Source organism: Zeus faber (assembly GCF_960531495.2).
Source record: "Zeus faber genome assembly, chromosome: 1".
NCBI classification, from domain to species: domain Eukaryota; kingdom Metazoa; phylum Chordata; class Actinopteri; order Zeiformes; family Zeidae; genus Zeus; species Zeus faber.
This window is the reverse complement of record NC_137193.1, coordinates 23,800,294-23,820,294: the sequence shown is the minus strand read 5'-3', so window position 1 is coordinate 23,820,294 and position 20,001 is coordinate 23,800,294. Positions and strand designations below refer to the sequence as shown.

At 44.2% G+C, this 20,001-nt stretch overlaps 1 protein-coding gene across 1 annotated transcript; it reads right to left on the bottom strand.

The window, feature by feature from the left end:
- Positions 1–18,456, bottom strand: poc1bl (POC1 centriolar protein homolog B (Chlamydomonas), like). The gene is made up of 11 exons (XM_080011696.1): positions 18,337–18,456; positions 14,739–15,181; positions 12,786–12,955; positions 9,336–9,525; positions 8,715–8,900; positions 8,356–8,473; positions 6,288–6,464; positions 1,921–2,052; positions 1,722–1,832; positions 414–566; positions 1–297 (listed from the first exon to the last, which is right to left on the bottom strand). The coding sequence occupies exons 2-11, from the start codon at positions 15,107–15,109 to the stop codon at positions 166–168; spliced, it is 1,740 nt and encodes a 579-aa protein (XP_079867822.1). The 5' UTR covers positions 15,110–15,181; positions 18,337–18,456; the 3' UTR covers positions 1–165.
- Between the last annotated feature and the right edge of the window lie 1,545 nt (positions 18,457–20,001).

The following is a 20,001-nucleotide window of genomic DNA, read 5'->3' as shown; positions in this document are numbered from 1 at the left end:
ACACCCCCCATCCCCCCCCTCTGATTCTCCACCCGCTCCTTCACAGAATGCAGGTACAGTTCGTAACAGGGGTCAAATATTTTTGGCATCACAGTTTCCATCCACTACAGGCCGTTCTGGGAGCAGGAGGGGAAATGTCCGACATCCGCCCTGGAAACCCTCCCTCTACCACTCGAACTTCCACTGCTGGTGCTTGTCGCCCGGCGTGCAGTGCCTCATCTGAGCGTCGGCGCGCCCCTCTGCCGTGCGGTACGCTGTCACGCACAGATTGGAGTGAGGGTGGTAGACCGTCCCGTCCTTCCAAGATTTGGGGAGAGAGGACGAAATTGGACAAATGTCAGGAGGGGTTGGAGAGGGTGAGCGACAGAAAGCGCGGAGGGGAGGGAGAGAGAGAGAGCGAGCGACCCACTTACATCTCTGAACTCCCAGAGGGCGTTGGGGGGTTTGGGGTCTCGGTCGTGGGGACAGTGCCCCATCCCAATGTGGTTCTGGCCCTGGGGGACCTCGGCGCACAGCTCCGTCACCGAGTTGAAGCGGATCTCCCTCAGAGACGTGTACTCAAAGTACTGGGGTGGGGAGAAAAAAATGGGCAATTTTAGGACACTCAGACCACAGTGGCTATTTCAACACTATGCACACTGTAATCCGTCTTTATTCCCAAAGTGTTACGGCAGAGTAGGTTAGCCTCTTTTATTCGACTAGGATTACAGGATGTTTGTCTCCCTCCTCCTTCTCTGTGTGTGTCTGTGTGTGCATGTGTGTCGAGGGATCTCATCGGTGCACACTAGGCCCCGACCCCTTCAATCAACAAAAACCTGACCCTCCCCTCCAGTGTTGTTTCAACGTGACAAAGGCCGCGCACGGTGCCCTTTTTTTTTTTTTTTTTTTAGCAGGCAATCACTCTTCACCCCCCCCCCCCCCACCACCACCACCGCCCATCGCCTCTCCTCACATCTCATACATCTTTTAGGGTCGTTCCTAATAAGACGAGTCGCCCGGGGGCAGGCCCGCCCAGCCACGCGTCACCGGGCTTTAACCTTATTTACCCAGCTCCATCCCCTTCATTATTCAGGCTCATGTATCTTTCGAAATGGAATGTTTTGCTGACCGGGCAAGCAGAGGGCTTTTATTATTCTCTTTCAAATATTAGATTGTTTTTTGGTTTTCAATATACTGTATTTTTTTTTTTTTTTTTTAGCAGGGGACACCCAATGCTCTCCATCGCCGGGATAATCAGAGACAAAACAGTGGGATGCAGATTGCGAGAGAAGAGAAATCCACCGCCTATTGTCTAACACAAACAAACATCAGCAGAGCCGCCAAAACCCTCGATCACATACAGAAGTTGTAAACCACAGGACACCTTCAGAGGTCTTCTGGAGTCCATGCTTCAACAGGCAGAGCTGTTTTGGCAGCACGAGGGGGAGCTACACAATATTAGGCAGATGGTTTTAATGTTGTGGCTGATCGTGTGCACGCACACGCACACACACACACACACACACACACACACACACACACACTCATGTCAGCCACGCCAGCAGAGCTCAATCTCATGTTAACAACAGCGGCTCTGTTTAGGGGGGGGTCAGCAAATGGTATTGACATTTTCAGGTACATCTTCCGCCAGGTGGGAGTTTTGAGATTAATATAGAAGACGGAGAGTGGTGTTGGAAAGAAAAAGCAAGAAACAAGTGATTTGAAAACATCTTGGGACGTGCCTGGTTGCCTCCCTGGCCATGGCAGCCGAAAAGGGAGATGTGGGCGCCAGTCGGACTGTGATCTGGGGCATTGTAGTCCAAACATTCAGACGGGATCCCCAAACTGCGGACCTGGGGGGGATATTTAATACAAGTATTTAAATACTTATAATTACTTTCTGTAGAAATACCTAGTTTGATAGGAAGAGTGGTCACCCACCGCCCCGTGCCAGCCTTCTCTGTCCTCGGGGATATGCAGCTCAGGGTAAATGTTCTTCAGGTACCAGTCAAAACTCTGGCATTTCAGACGCTCCCTCAGCAGCGTCCTCTGGGAAATGTCCCCATACGTCTCCTGCACAGGAGCAGAGACCAGTAAGATAGGGGACGCTGCTCTGAAATTAGAAAATGTGTCAAGTTACAGTATATTGGTATGCCTTTGACTTAATACCTGAATGTACCTGATACCCAAATTTTCCCACTGAGGATTAATAAAGAGTTATCTTGTCTTAACTCCAGCAGCTCAAAACTAGGGTTGAGTGATTCAATTCAACATGACCATTTATGGTCATGTTGAATTGAACAAACTATAAAGGGGTCCAATGCATTTGAGGGATTTTCATTTGAGAAATAGAGGTACTTAGCGTCATCATTCGTTAAAGTTGAATGCATCTGTTAGATTGTGTATTAAAGATGATTAGTAATGTATAAAAATATTGTGATAATCCCCTCGTTTCGTTTTGAGTTCCCTCAAAGCCTTTCTTACTCTACTGTCATGCTTGGATGTGTCCAAGCACCAAACCTGAACTCAGTATGCAGTCACACCATAAAGGTTAATATTTGACACGTAGCACATCCTGGACACACCGGTTAGATCCTATTTGGATAAATTGACACAATGAATTCATGCATAAGAACAAAAGCAGCGGGGTATTTTCCAAGTGTAATCCAGATAATCATATTTGTCTAGGTGCTGCTCCCTCGAGCAGCTCACAGGTCAGAGCGTCCAGACCCGCCCACTTACACACTGCGGGGCAATGGGATACCTTCTGGTGTATGTCAGTGATAAAACAAAACAAAAGAAAGAAAGTAGTAGTCCCCGAGGGGCAATAGCAATGTTCCCTTTGCTACAAGTTTGAACATTATGGAATCTAAAGACAGTGTCATTATGAAAATACTGCAGGAGCTCCACCAAAAATTATTATTTGGGATTTGGCTCAAAATTATGATTGTAATGATTTTATTAATTGATTAAACAAAAATATTTTTGGTAATAGTATTATGATACTATTGTAATAATGTAGAATTTCTACAGTGTAATCATTTAAAAATGTATGCCTACTCATCCATTATCCATGCCCGTATCATCCTATACATATTAATTCATCCTGTACAGAATATCTCATCTTTATTTATATCCATACCCACAGCCAATTCTGATTCTCGACTTAGCTAATTTATAATTTTATAATTTTCTTTTGTGATTTTAAGGAAATCAAGCCAAGGTGGAAAGCACCATGTTCTTAAAGTAATGACTCGTGTAGGCACTGGAATATAGAGTTATGGGAACTCCCTATGACCTTGAAGTTGGTTTCCATCCTCCAAAAACCACACTATCCATGACTCTAATCTATTATCTCCGTTTGAGGTTGGAGACGGTGTGTCGTGCCTCGGCGATGAGAGGACTTCCTCCCATCCCCTACATGACACTGTGGCAGAGTGGAGAAGCTCCATCTGCGACAAATTATTACAACTACGTTGTACTGAGGAGTGCTATAGGACATCTTTTCTGCCTGCCACAATAACATTGTACAACTCCTCCTCAGGCTGGCACGATCGGGGTGACCAGTGTCAGGCTGGAGGATGTTAAACCACACTGGACTGTTCTTATGTTTCAGATGTATAGTTTTCTTTTATTCTATTGTCACTTTATTTTGTTGTTGTTGTGTGTGGTGTGAGCTGCTGTAATGCCTTGATTTCCCCTCTGGGATCAGTAGTATCTATCTTGTCTAGGGATGCATGTGAAATTCTGGACCGATACTGTTTAAAATAATTTGGCTTATACAAATGTTTTTTGCTTTTTCTCGTTATTTATTCCCCCTTTTGTGCCAGGGAAACAAGAGAAGAACTGAAAGTCTTTCAGCCCTTCACCATACTATGTTCGAACGAGCACAAATTCAATGATACAAATGTATGAAACAACCTTGAATATAACCTCCCTTCACAGGACAAAGATTCTTTTTGTGAAAAATAACTGTTTCAAAAGCCTTTTTAGCCTGCTATACAACTACCTACTCAATGAGAAGAATTTTTCGGTACTTACAGAGCCCAACAAAAAATATTTTTGGGAAACACATTAAATTAAATTAAATGAAAAAGCGATTAGAAAAGCAATAAAGTTGAAATAATCACATCAATAATCAGTTAAAATTATTTTACTTTTTGCCGTCTTCAGCGATGGAACTACAGTCAGAAGTTACATAGCTACCATACAGACACGGAGAAAGCGAGGAGCTCTGCCGCACATGTCTGCTGCGGCTGCTGGAGTTCTGCGCTGCAGAAACGAAGATAGATGCTGTTTTCTCTGGAATATTGCACTTAAATGGCTTAAATATATAATATTTTAGAATTGATATAAAAGTCATTTTTTATATTTATTAACTGCATGGAGGCTGTTTGGTGCTGTTGCGATGAAGCAGAGTTGGACAAGCTGGTCTTGCATGGCACGGTTGGTCTGGTGACAAAGTTGCGGCTCCAGGTTATTACTTACTTACTATAAATTCACATACATACATACATAATAACAGACATCAAATAATTTAATTTTATATATTTTATTGCAGTATTTGTACATTACCACAGCGACATATTGTCACGCTTGTTTCATTTTGCCGTCGTACCTCCCCCGTGCTCACCCCGTGTGCCATCCAGAGAGTGCCCTCATCCCGCTCCTGTGTTCCCATTACGCACGGTTCTTGTTTCGTTCCATGGAGTGCAAATGACATCCATGTAAAATAACAACACAGTGTTTGGCGTGCCGATTGCGCCTGGGTTGGCACCGTCGGTACCATTGGAGCACGGGGGCCCCTTCGCAGGCGCGCCATAGGCACCCTCAAAGAGGGAGACAGGTGCGTAAATTGCGGGCCGCCTAAAGGAAGAGCTGGGCCCTGCCAACAACATTTAGCCAGCGCAAAATTGATGCGATACAACAGATAAACATCAGCCACTGCCATTGGTGAACGTCATCTTATTTGCCAATAGGCCCCTGGCAGTCAACAAGGTGGATATCGGCTGATACCGATATACAGCCGATAAATCGGTGCATTCCTGATCTTGTCTGTTGACACATTTTAACGAAGTATATTCTAATAACCAATATTCTAATAACACACAGAGCTTCAGCACAGCACTGTTCTTAATCTCCCCCTGGGCAGGTATTTTATTGTTTGATCAAAGATCCTCGGCATTAATAATTTACTTTTTTTTTTTTTTTTCAAAGTGAAACCGAGATACATGAAAGTTTGATGTCCCCCGACACTCTGAACCTGAGAGGGCATGGCCTGTGTCCAACACACACACACACACACACACACACACACACACACACACACACACACACACACACACACACACACACACACACACACACACACACACACACACACACACACACACACACACACACACACACGCAGCATAGGTGAAACCTAACAGGACAGGTGAATCCTATCTCATAAGTCATCTCCATCGACACACTCGTGTTACTGCATTAGCACGGTGCTACACAGAGTAAGTGGCTCGGCTCCCAGTTCAAACTAGCCCAGGGCGACATTTCCTTCAGCCCAGAGCCCAAAAAAGAAAGTTCCAAAAAAGAGATTCCCAACCTAGGGGTTTCGACCCCACGTGGGGTCACTAGATAGGCACATGGGGGGGGTCGGGGGACATTTTCCAGACATTTGATTGATGTATTTTTAATGAAATGAAATTTTTTCCAGATATGATTTAATTCTGTTGTTTCTAATTTCTGAATTACAAATAATCTTTACACTTTGTTTGGAAGTTACGTGACTGTTTTCTGCTTAAATTATACATATAACATCAGTTACAAATGAATTGGGAAATATTTGCAAAACTGAGTTTGTTGTTATTCCGTGAAATATTTTTGTAATGAGAGTCAGAAAGTATAGTGAGAGGTCGGAAGCAATTCTCATTACGTATAAAATGTCAATATATCCATATTGAATTGTATCAGGAGCCATCTCATCCACATTGGATTGATTTGTGACCCTATTATAAACGTAGCCTATGCGATACTCAAATTGACATGCAACATTGGCATGAATTTGCATTAAGAGCAGTAATGTCAGTTTTTAAAAGCACAGAAAGTGCTTTTGCACTAAAGAAAAATTCTTATTTAGCCTCAATTTCTTGCTCATAAGACTAAATCTGAATCACAACGCATAACATTTGTGCTGATAAAGGAAAAAAGAACATTTGTTGCACACGTACAACATGTGCAACCAACCTCATGAAATCTCATGGAAAAGTTGTCCCAGACAGGAGGAATTTCAACTGAATGTGGACGCGTACCTTCCTGGCTGGGGGGTTCCTGTTGTAAAAGTGCTGCTTGTACGAGTCCATCCAGACTTCAGCGGCGCGCACCGTGTTCTGGAGGAAGTTGGGCCGGGCGTAGGGGGCCTTTTTGGGGAACACGTGGCCCACATGGGAGCAGGGGTGGATCTCCAGGCTGCCACCACACTGCCAAACCTGCGATGAGATGGGGATTATTTTTATTCTTCGTTTGTTACCATTAGCTAGTGTGCATTACAGTAAAAAATTATATCCAATTATATCCATATCCATTATAACTGTTTTATAAATGCAGCTTAATCCTGTCAGTGTAATACATTTCCAAGTAATGTAATAAAAGTAGTAAATCAACATCAATGTAGTATCCCCCCCCCCCCCCATTCATGTAATAATTAGTATTGTAATTAGGGGATTGTTACATTAACAGAAATAAGGCTGAATTTATAATTTTCCAATAATGTCATAACTCATCTGATAATGTGTAAAAAAAAAAAAAAAAAAAAAGTCTAAATGTATTTAATAAATGTCAGGCATTTACACATTTGACTAAATGATGAATATCCATTGAAAATGTATTGGTACTGAATTCTATTTGGTTAAATAGTTTATTTTACCCAATAGAAATTGTTAGTGTAATGACATTGTTTTCAATATAATGAAAAATTTCTTTAATCATATCACTGGAAATGAATTGACAAGACTATAACTGACATTACAAGCAACAAATTCTTATTATGTTCATGGTTTATTAACTTAATGGGTATTTATTACGTTAGAAGTTGTAACAGTCAAATTCTCTTACGGATGTGTAATAGTGTGCCCCATCAATATGTACTACACGTTTAGCCAAACATTGACTAATATTACACTTAACATTTGCCAAGACAAAACGTATTGAACAAATATAAAAACCTGAACATACCTTCAGTTAGTTGGGATGTTGACAGAAAATTGACTGCTTTCATTTAGTAACCACACAAGTTTATCCACATCAGATGAATCATTTTTTTCTAATTCACTGCATTTAAATATCTTTGATCTATGGTATTCATTTTTTTTATTTTAATAAATGCTTGCTTTTTTACTGTAGAGCAACACGGCCGGAGAAAGTGGCCTTGGCTAACTAGGTGCTTCCTAACACCAGGCTGAGTTATATTCCAATTATAGCAGGAAAATCATTATCATATATCCATAGCAAATAGGCTGCAGGGTGACAGTCTATTCCATCTTAATAGGCCGGTTATTTCATGCGGCGACAGATTTCTCTTCTTTAGTATTCCCAAAACACAGTTGCGAAACCAGTCGCTAAACATAAATAATGTAGGAGTCGGTCGAAGTCCCAGAGAGAGGCGTTTTATTTCCCACATACCTAACACGTCGCCCGGGGGAACAGCCCTTTACATTGGCGCGTGCACACACACACACACACACACACACACACACACACACACACACACACACACACACACACACACACACACACACACACACACACACACACACACACACACACACACACACACACACACACACACACACACTTAAGAGTTTCAGTCTGAGAAACTCCAGTGTCTGTGCCCACTTGATTGACGTAATCGAGCCAAAAGTGACACAGAGATCACGAGGAGGTATCAGCCTCCCCCCGGCAGATTGGATTGCCAGACTGTGACCTGACGGGAAGACGAGTTCTTGTCACATCACAGTGACCTGCCCCCAAAACACTGACTTAGAAGCGATGGAGGGTTAAGCAACATAAACTCTAACATCTACAACAAAAACTCTGCCAATATAATGGCAATAAATCCAAAAATACCAAAGCAAAGACCAATTGCTGATTCTCCAGTCAGTGTGTGATGACAGCACCAAAGCCAGAACATCAACTCCTGTGATTCATCTGCTAGAAGAGATTACCTCGCTTGTCAAACTCCAAAAACCCATCCATCACTGCATTGGAAAAATTTTGAGTTTAACTCACTTTCCGCTTCCCAGGGATCTGAAACAGCTTTTATATTGCAGAGTGGGATACGGGATGTGGTGGCAAGTGACAGAACAGAAAGAATTCACTCACCCGGAAGGAGAGCTCCAGGTTCTCTCCTCCCCACACCTCCATGCCCATGTCGTATGTGCCCAGGTACTCAAAGTAGGCCTTGCTCACAGCGAAAAGGCCCCCGGCCATGGTGGGAGACCTGCAGTGGAGACGAGGGACGATTTTAAAACCCGAGACACTGCAAGTCTCAAACCAGAGGCATGAAACCGATCTGGCATTGGCACAATACACCTGTGAGTTCCTTTCATTTCATTTTTTAAATAATGACAACATCTTAAATAGAGTAAACAATAAATAATAATAAAATGCATACATAAATAATATTAAAAATAAAGAAATGTATAAATAGATTAAATGATTAAAAAATAATAAAAAGTCACCTGATGGGGTCGACGCGGGACTTGCGTCTCTTGCGCTCCACCTCGGGGACCGAGTGCCACTGGAAGGTGAGCCGCCAGTCAAAGCCGCCGATCATGGGCTCATCCGTCTGCATGTAAAACTCAAAGGTGTTCCAGTCGATGGTGTCGATGACGGGGCACACGATGGTGCTCTGGTTCTCTGCGATCCTGGAGGAGCCAACAAAAACAAACACGAAAAACAGATCAGATTGTTCTCCGCTTTGGAGTGTGTACATTACAAGTTGCGCAGACACACCTGAGGACCGGCCTGCATATGAGGCATCTCAGAGAGAGAGATCAATACTCTTACTGACCTGTAATTTGTCTCTATTTTTGGTTCCCTCGTAATCATGTTTCTGCTGCTGTGACATGACTTACTGAAAGTAAAGGAACCTTAAAAGTCAAAAAAAGTCTCGGCGTGGTGATTTAAAGAGGAGACACATGGCTTTTTATCTGCATCCGTGTGACAATTCCCTGTGATGGTCTCTCTCTCTCTCGGCATACTAGGATACCATTTAGTATGCACGTGTGTTTAGTAACCAAACAATGAAACCACGCAATGTATCAAATGTATATCCAAAAGGTACCAGGATGACATATTACCTCTCCAGAAGGGGCTCCATCCAGCCGGGCACGCACTCGCAGTGACAGTCAAGGAAGGTCAGCACGTCTCCCGTGGCGTAGATGGCGCCGATGAGGCGCGCGCGGACCAGACCCTCCCTCTTTTTGGTGCGGATGAGCCGCACGCGCTCCAGCTTACTCATGTACTCCTCCAGCTTGGATTTCAGGTAGCCTGCAGGGGGCGCACACACGCATACACACAGTCATTATCTGCGCTGACTCACCTTGTCAGTTCTACATATCTCCGCTCTTTCTTCTACCACCACCTGTTCACTCAGATACCATATCCCTTTTCTACGCTGGATTTGTATCAGCAACCCCCCCCCCCCCCCCCCCCGATACGGGACTTTCCTCTCCGGGTGATAAGTCAGATCAAGAGACCTATCAAGTTTATCAACCTTTTATTTAGCCACACTACGATCCGTGAAGAAGACGATGACGACCCTGTTTACACTACACAACACAACACACACTACGTCACAAACATGTAGTACTGTGCTTATTATGGCCTACTAATAGTTAGTGATGCAAGACGTAAACGATTTGTTCGTAGCGAACAAATCTTTGAAATGACGTCGGAGTCGGGGGTCACTCCGGCAAAAGAGTGGGCATGGCGGAGTGAGTGAATTTACGACTTCAAATTGGTCCTCAGCAATCATTTTCAATTTAAGTTTGAAAGTTGAAATAAAGGCCAAGGCATTTGGCATAATTCATAATGTATGTGACTGACACGTTCCCAGAGCACAAAATTTTTTTTTGACAGATTTAAAGGGGAACTACAAGATGAGATAAGGTACTTTATGCTTTTCCTTATTTTGTGTCATACTGTATATATAATGTTACAGGATGTTCATATTTAGACGTGGCCAAAGTGTCAAATAATGAGGTAAACTTATGACAATAATCGCTGTGAGCAGAACACTACTAAACGCTACCGACCGCTCTGAACTCTGTTTCCAAAGGTTTTTTCTACTTTCTGCATGAGCTGACGCCAGCTCGTCACGGATTTCTTGATATGGTTATCTGCTCCATCGGTGCGTTTCTCTAAACAAAACCAATGAAAATAGTATGTTTTTATTGTAGATGTAATTTTACATTTTATTTCATTTGTCCGACGTTTACATGAAACAAAAAAATCCCTGCGTCCGAGAGTCCCGGTGCGTCGCCCTGTGGTGTTAGTTCCGACTTTTGTCTCCCACAAGCTTGAAGCAAGGCAACGAAAGTCAGAGCAAACTTTTAAATGAGGCCTTGTAGATCTAATATGAGTGAAGATTCAGAAACTGGATTGCTTATTTCTCGCTTCAAATTTCAGAAACAGATTTTCCGTGTACTTATAAGGTGAAATCAGTAAAGGTTTACAGAGTAAGAAAAAAGCCTGGAGAAAAGCGCAAACCCCATTGGCTCACAGAACCCGGAACATGTGCTCAAACCCATTGGCTCAGAACTTGGGGCTTGGCGGCTCATTAAAATTAAAGCTACACACTCAATTAAAGCTACACACGCTGAAACAGCCCGGTTGAAAAACGCTGCTCTAGAGTCCACCACGAAGAACCATGTCCAGAAGTCACTGAAACATTTTCAGCACACAATGCCAACATCAGTCATACTCTGTCTGTCAGTGTCAAAAAAAAAAAAAAAAAAAAGCAAAACTCTCTCTTTTTCAAACCAACATTCCACTCGGTCACAGTGGTCAGATGACAGATGTGGTCAGATTAAATTATGCCATGGGAGGTCAGTGCGTGTTTAGCTCATCCTGATGGTGTAACATCTCAAAAACGCTGAAACACAGACAGACAGCGGCTGAACCCTTCACGTCATGGCACTCCTACATCCAGAGTCAGACTCTAGAGTAACTCCAAAATGACCTTGGTTTCTTTCGCCTGCCCTCCACAAGCTGCTTTAGCCGACGGTGGAGGCTAAATTTAAAAGCCGGGCGCAGCAACATAGGGAAGTAGGCTGGACATACAGCCATAAAATTAACAGTGTGCGCGTCTGGGAGGCGATCCCTTTCGCCTGGCCTCCATTGTGCGCGCACGCAGATAAACATATGCACAAACAAGGGATTCACCAAAGAAGTTAGAACGTGGCAGGGTAGCGAGGATCTGCTGGGAGCCAGAAAGCACAGTATTAGAGGGGGAAAAAAAAATGTTATAACCTTTACACAAATAAATAATAACCACACTGAAAAGCCAAGCACTTTGATAAACCCTGCACTTCAATTCACCACAAAAAAGGTCCCACATTTTTACGATTTCAGCAATTGTGTATCGTTCCACAACGTGGACTCAATATTAAGAATAATCGACAAGAAAGAAGTGGCTCTACGCAGAGCAAAAACATCAAAACATTAGTTTAGATAAGCATCCCAAATGATTTTATTCTGGCGAAAAGAGCGCAAAAAAAACTTTGGAAAAAAAAAAACCTGCCGAAGCACGGACAGATTTTGTCTCTCCCTCGACCGGACGCTTCCCAAATGAAACACAAGCAGCATTGACTGATACAAAACCTGTTGCAGTTCAATAAAATAAATATAGCAGTTTAGAATCACTTAATTTTTTTCTAAGAATAGTGCTTCTGGCTTTTCCATTTAAATGTCTGGTACAGCTCAGTAATACAATTATCGCAAATTGTGTTTTGTTGGCTTGTTCTTGAGCTGGCATAAAAATAGCATGACTGTGTTAGCCGGGCAAAAAATATTATGACATATCGATCGAAGGCATCTTAATTAAATAAAGAAGTTATCTTAACAAGGCAAAATTTGAGGGATTGGAAAATATTGAATTGTTAACCGAAGAATTGATATTTTACGGTGATTTACAAAGCTATTATGCGGTGCCTTCTGGGCCATTCAGGTTCAAAAGGCCATTTCCGTGGGCGTTTCACATATTTTTCACATCCCCTAATTATACTGGCGATCTGGCCGAGAGTGACAGAGGAGCCGCTTCCATTTCTTTTCTTTTACAAAGCGAGCAGTCACTCAAGCTAGGGGGTGTTTGGGGGCAAATTTATGCAAATGGTGCTTCAAACTTGGTGCAATGTGCATGAGGCTGCAATCCAGAGCCATAGGCCCAAATCTGATTTACTTGCTTCTTATGGTAATTCTTCCCCGAGTGGAGACATATTTTACATTCTTCCCAGCACTATCAGCACCCGTCAGGAAACACTACTGGCAGAGAAAACACAAAAAGGCAGTGGACCCCAAAAGCACAATTGCAGCTTGTTTTGCCAGTAGTTCTCCAAGCTGCTTAGGAGTGTGTTTGAATTCATCAGCTATGCATTGTTCTTTAAAACGCATCTCCATCACACACACACACACACACACACACACACACACACACACACACACACACACACACACACACACACACACACACACACACACACACACACACACACACTTTTGTGCTTGTTTCTGTGTGTGTGTTTTTTGACCTCTGTCGCTGAAGTCATCGATGAGGATGATCTCCTTGAGCAGGACGGCGGGCGTGGTCTCCAGCACGCTGTGCACTGTCCTCAGCAGCGTGGACCAGGCCTCGTTGTAGAAGGCAATGATCACCGAGGTGGTGGGCAGGGAGCGGTAATCATACTTCTTGTTCCTGCATCTGTGTAGTTTGTGGCATCGGGGGGGCGGGGTGATGGAAGGCAGGGAGAGAGAGAGAGAGGACCGAGTTATTCTAGAACTACACTATCAACTACTAAATATAAAGTATAGACAGGCAGTAACATGAAGTAAGTACTGAAACGGGTTGGTACATTGGTTGACCAATGGACCAAAGACTCACCAAAGGTTTAGTCCAAAAAGGTTTTCTAAGTTTTTCCAGCACGGTAATGAGTGTGACTGGAAATGTGGGAAAAACTGAAGGGTATATCTTTGACAGGCTAGCTCACTGTCAGTGGAAGGACAAAGCAGTGGCTGCTTTAGTTCCAGATGGTAGTCATTAGGACAATAGAGTGAGAAATATGGATTGGGGGGGGGGGGTGGGGTTATACCCCCCCACCCCCACCACCCGCAACCCCCAATCAGCAAAATGCCACAGCGGGGAGACCACAGAAATGCAAGCAAATAGAGAAGACGGAGAAAACGCCAAGGAATGGATAAAGAAGGGCGGGGGGGGGGGGGGGGTAAATTGGGTGAAAATAAAAGCACAGGGCAAAGGCAAGCAGAATGGAGATAGGATAAAAGGAGGCAAAAGGGGACAGAGAATCTTGAGAAAAACTAAGAGTTACGGGGTGGGGGGGGGTGAGTTGAAGTGTTTTTAAAGGCGGCAGGCATATCAAGAACAAAAAAAAAAAAAAAAAGTGGTTCGGTTTCCTCATACAAAACAAAAACGGAACAGTTCCCCTCTTGTGCAGCCTACATGCGAATTCTGCCTTTGCTTCAAGTGATTGAAATAATATCAAAAAAATGTGGAAACATTCAAGTAAAAAATAAAAAAATAAAAGAGTGGAAGGAAGGAAGGGGGGAAGGAAGGAAGGAAGGCGTTAAACCGTCCAGAGTGTGCATGCTGTCTCTTGTTTGTTTCTTATATCTGAGTAGAGGATCTGACGGGACGGGGAGATTATCGCATCTTAGCATCTTACGATTGGTAGAAAAATCAAATCGCTCAGAGACAGGTTGTTCACCGGAATACATGGGCTGTTTAAAATGTCACCGACGCCCTGGATAGGACAGTGTAGGGTTGCTTTGCCTGTGTTTTACACAAGTCCTGTATAAGGATTTCTAAGGATCAAAACGTGGCCGTGACTTAAAAAAAAAAAAAAAGCATGTCTTTTAAAACTGACTTTTAAGCTTATACAACGGTCCATCCATCAAATGTTGAAGAGAATAAGCATCGTATCCATCTGCACCAGGCAGTTTTCTTGTTACACCCGGGGAACAGCTTGTCCCGCCCGTGTTGACAGAAAAATAAACATATGTAAATGTATAACATCCTTTTAAATGATGGTTCTCGTTTCATAGGGAAAGGGGTCTGGCTGTTATTGCAGCAGGAACTGGAACTGTCAATAAAAGATATTATCATACTGGGTGTTGAGGAGCCAAACATCACAGAGCCTCAGCTGCCAGCAGGCCAAACACAAAGAATCACAATCAGGCAGAGGGCTGCTTTCAACAGCTCCAACAAGCCTGATAATGCATGCTAAAGAGGAGGAGGAAAACTCTGGAAAAGGCTTAACTTTTATCTGAAATTAGAAGTCTCTTTCCAACACACACAGAATCACCTCCAATCAATGTTTGAGGCCTAAAGTCTGTTTAACCTAGCTAGCATTTCCATTTTAAATTCCAAAGCAAATAACCCAAGGATGAGATGAAAAAGGCTCATTCCAAACGCCCTCTGACAGATTCATTATCAAACTGGGTGTGAATGGAGCGGCGTGCGGACTCACTCGGTCATCCTGTGGTCCTGGATGTGTCGGTGCAGGGAGATCCTGTCGCTGACGTAGATGTTGATGGCGTAGCGCTCCACGCTGTCCTGCTCCAGCTTCTTCTCCTCGGGGCCGAGGCTGAGGCGCGCCGCACGGCCCCACTCCCCGGGCCCGTTCTTGTCGGCGGGGCTCTTCACGTAGAGGGGCCTGGACAACTGGCCCCGGGCGCCGCCCTCCAACTGTCGCGCGATGAGGGCGTGGTCCTCCTCTCCAGGCGAGGAGAGCGACGAGGAGGACCAGCGAGCCACGAGGATGTACGCCAGCCATAGCAGCCAGAGGAGGAAGAAGGCCTTGGGCAGGACGCCCAGTTTCCGCAGGCAGCGCCCCCTCATGGTGACGCTGCCCCCGGCGAGGTAGCGGGAGTGAGTGGGCGGCGATCAGGGTGCCATACGGGATACAGGCTCCTGGAGGGCAGCATAGAAACACGGAGGAAAGAGACAAAATATCCGTCAGAAGACAATTGCAAACTCGTAAATGATGCTTAAAAAGTGAAGCAAATGCAAATAAAGACTATATCAATATTCAAAAAGGGAAAAAGCCTTGTACCATCAACAAGACCCGATTCAGGATATCAAACATCTCGTTAAGACCCAGCCTCCATTTGGCTGAGGGTTTGATTAAGCACCGACACCGTTTGCAATTATGCGTTAGCACATTTCCGTGAAAAATAAAGTGTTGCGTAGAAACTAACATGTGTGTGCGCTAATCGCCGGGAGCCAGCCGACTGGACTGGGGGTAATCAACACTGATGTCATTAATATCAGCGAGCACTCGGAGCATTAAGACGCTCATTAAAAACAGCCAAACAGCCAAGCCAGACAATGCTAAATTACGCCGCATTTAAGTGTTGATGAAATTACAACTTAATTTACACCGCGAAGGCTCATCTCATAATTCATCACAGCAACTGCCGTCTGCCATGTTTTTATTGTTTTGTTTTTTTTGGTGTTATCATTCTGGGTAGCCGCACTTTGTAACACACATCCTGCTGCCCTTGTGTTTACAATCACAGGACAAACCTGTTGCCGCACGTCTGTGGTGTTGCATAATGTTACTTCTTTTCACCCAAGAACCCGTGTCCTTGATTTTAACATCACAAAGGGCAATAGTAGTCTTGTGTTCTGGTTCTTGAAAGCAGGGATTCGGTTTTATTTTGAGTTGGATTAGGAACCGGGTGCACAAAGGATTCTCTCTTTGAATTTCATTAAGGCCACTTCAAAAACGCAACAATAAATGCATGAACCTTTAGTGGGATCCTTCTATCTTTGTTTGTTTCGGTGAAGGGTTTAGCCTTTACATTAAACACGGCCACGTTGACAGATTTACAATACGACTGCTCAGACTAGCATGATGTGTTTAGATTGCTCTGTTGTCACTGAGCTTAATCACATAATTGTGCCGCATTAATATTAAACCGCTGACGCAATTATGGCCTCAGCACCAGGGGAGGACTTTGCACTTACGCTTAGATTTCAACCCCCAACGACCTCCGCAAAGACTAGTGGAAGACTGGCGAAAACGATTTTTTTTTTTTTTTTTAAATATGAGAAATATGAACTAGAGTGTGAGAATGTGTCAGTTCACCACAGCCTATGGAGCGACCCAGTACTGCATTGTTGAGCTGCTGAATCTGAGGAGGCTTCTATTCCATTTGAGCCGGGGAAGGCGTCAGCACAGGCCTTTCATTGGAGCCTGGGCCGCAGCCAGAGGACTGGGCAGTCCTGAGGTTACAAAATGAAGACAGTCTCTCAGCTGCGGACAAAACCCCCTTTTATTAGTCATCCATCACACCTTCCTCCCCTCCCGAATCCGATAGCCCTCGGTGGGAAGCTGTTCGGGAGGCAACAGGGGAAGGGGGGGGGGGGGTGTTAAGGTTGAGCCCCAGCCTTAATCTTGCCCTACTTTTTGGGGATAAAAAAAACTTGGCAAGGGGAATAAGGGTTGCATTAGCCGTCCGAGTAGCAACATCGGACGTTTCAACCTGTCACCCAAATAAGCTTTTAAAAAAAGAGTGCAGAGGGGTTTATTTATATGTAGATTAGAGGAAGGAGAGATCACCTCCCGGTTTGGGGAAGACATAACATTATTTTGCCTCCGACTCCAGGTTGTCCCCCACTGTGTTTTCCTATCAGCATACAAGGTCACTGATACAACGCCTGGTCCGGTTACAATGCTACCACATAGCGAACAATAATCGGCTCACATCTCTCTCACACACACACACACACACACACACACACACACACACACACACACACACACACACACACACACACACACACACACACACACACACACACACACACACACACACACACACACACACACACACACCTCACCCACGGACAACTCCAAAAATACTTATACTGCCCCTTTTTCCTCATTGAGAAGGCAGAGTTTCATGTTTGCCTTAAGCGATCTGCCGATGAGGATCTAATGATCACTTGACTTTGCCGGTTTATGACCTTAAATAAAGAACAATAAATCAATTATAATATAAATAATATTGCCTGTCAATTTTTTTAGTGGTACGTCATGAGATTAAGAGTCATATGCTGATACAGTTTTATACTGTACAGTAAATGAATGAAAATACAATGAAATGGCCAGCAGGATACAAGATCTGAAATGGTATTTATTCAAAAATAAATGTTTTAAAAACTGACTTTGAAGCCAGCGCTCTTTAAATTTAAATTCTTGAAACGATGACAGTGGTTATGTGGTTCAACCGGATGCGCCACAACTGGATTGTTGAAAACACCGCCATGATCATTAATTCACAAGTAGACGTGACAATGATATTGTAAAGTTCCTTCTGATTACTGCAACAATCAATTATTCACCACTCAGACCGGCGGGAGACCAGCTCCGCCTGTTAGCCGCCGTCACAGGGGAACAGGTTTTACCTTTTTGCGAACGAGATTGCGCTCCCCTTCCGTTCGGGCCACGTTGGGTTAAGGAGGCGCAAGAAAACGTGCAAAACAGAGCTGTCATATCCAAAACAACCATGGCAAAACGTCGCTATGCTGCCACTCAACGTTCTATAGGATATGGATTTTGTGAACAGACAGACGGGTCGATAGACAGCCAGACGGAGATATAGATTCATAGACAGATACATAGACAAAGAGAGATAGATAGATAGATAGATAAGCATAATGTAATAAGAAAAAATATAAAAACGCAATATGCAATAAACCAAAGAAAAATAACGTACTAACTACAAAAAACGTTAACTTCAAAAATAAAAATCAGTAAGTATCCACAATTCACACGACTGTTAAAAAAAAAAAGAAGAAGCGTCAATTGAAAATGCAAAGGAAAATGATGTCCTTGTGCTGTCTGTACCAGTGTGTAGGTACTAGTGCCAACACACACACACTCTCACACACACTCTCACACCGCTGTTTTAGTTGTTTTTAATAGTGTGGGAGACGGTTTCACCGCCTCGCGGCTCCAGAGGTAAAGTTTGCGGGCGGGTGACGGGCACGCCGACACAGCGTGGGTGATCAAAAGCAAAAAAAACATTTCCGCAAAGAAACAGCGAAGGGATCTTTACCTGGAGAGTGGAGCGGGAAAACAACACCACATTCCGCGGTAGTTCGGCCTTCCTGTTCTTGTCTCCAGCGCGCTGGGGCATCGGAATTGCGGTCGAGCCTCTGGCTGGCAGATGTCCGCGTGCCCCCCGTGTCCCCTCCTCCGAGCTCAGCCGAGGCTGGAGGCTCTCCGGGCGGTTAGCATCGCGGCTAACGCGTTAGCTCCGATCCTCCGAGCTGTCACTTCTCTCCCCGCTGTGATTCGGAGTCGGTTACTGTAAAGTTGAAGAGAGCGGGGGGAAAAAAAACCAAACAAACAAAACAAAACAAAAAAAAATCTTCGAGGGGGGATCGATATGTCGCGGATTAGGGACCGACAGAACGGCGATATACATATAAACTCCTCACAACCGGAGATTCGCTGCCACCGCCATAGTTGGGGGGGGGTCAAGTGTGGTGGACACGGAGCTCGGGATGCGTCAGGTCCAGCGGCTCCCTCCGCTGCCGCGGAGCCGGGAAGCGGGACGTGGTTCGCCTGGGGTCACGTGACCGGCTTCACGCCACTCAACCGGGCGAGCGCGCGTCGGCGCGGAAGCCTCGAAGACGATCGAGCGGCGCCGTTTCAACGAGGCGTCGGCGATCGAGCGCCGCGTTCCCACGGTGGAAGACGCGAGCGCGGGTCACGGTCCTACGCCGGGGAAGCGCAGCCCGTGCGACCGTGTGGCGGCGCCTTGAAGCCCCGGCCCCCACGGGCTCCCGGTCTGTTGAAAGTTTATTAATAGCGTCCGCGTGTCCGAAGTCCACGACGCACCCTCCGTGGGTGGCCAGCAACACACCCACCCGGTGTCAAGTAGATCGGATGAACGGTTGTCGAGATAATCGACGGACATACAGACAAAACAGACTCCTCACTTAATTAAAAAAAAAAAAAAAAGTGATAGAAGGATAATACAAAAAAATACATATATATATATATATATATATAATAAAAACATCTAGTTATAATTTTATTATAATTCTTAAGTAATTGGTTTATTATAATAACATCAATGGTTTTGTAATATGATTAAATGTAGTATTACATATTAATTGAATATTAAATGTTAAATTGAACACTATAATTGTCAGTATTATGTTTACCAATTAATACATGCATTGTTCCAGTAATCATAATAATTATAAACAATAAAATACTTTAAGAATTGAACATACTTATAGTAATTTACAGACAGGTGATAAAATAAATAGCTGCGTGTCAAATGCGTTACTAGTTTCAGCCAGTCTCCCAGATTGTGTGAAGCCTATTGTTGGCAATACACTTGCACCGCTTGGTGGCATACGCTTTCGTTGTGTTTCTTTTGCCCCACCTCCTCCATTTAACCAATTTGCAGTTGTTTTGTGCTGTGAGGTCGCGGTGTTCTCATGTGGAACTGAAAGTTGTCCTCTTTCCCTGATAGGGACCTGGAGCTCATGGAGTTACAAGGGGGGCTCTTGTAAGGGTCTTGCATGTCAACTGGCCCTCCATTCAAACCCCTAATGAGCCGACAGGCAAGCCATTACTCCCTTTACAGGTTGTTCCGTACGGGCAGAGTGCTGGATCTGTGGAATCGCTTTAGAGAGCATGGTATTGCTGAATGTTGGTTTTATACAGGCCTGCTTGTTGAGAGAATGGCTTTACATACATCTTT

Bases quoted from the DNA above. Each gene is read 5' to 3' on its own strand.
- poc1bl (XM_080011696.1), bottom strand. From the start codon at position 15,109: ATGAGGGGGCGCTGCCTGCGGAAACTGGGCGTCCTGCCCAAGGCCTTC. The intron at 9,526-12,785 runs GTCAAAAAACAC...CGCCCCCTGCAG, and splicing joins CGATGACTTCAGCGACAGAG to GCTACCTGAAATCCAAGCTG. The intron at 8,474-8,714 runs GTGACTTTTTAT...TCTCCACTGCAG, and splicing joins TCCCGCGTCGACCCCATCAG to GTCTCCCACCATGGCCGGGG.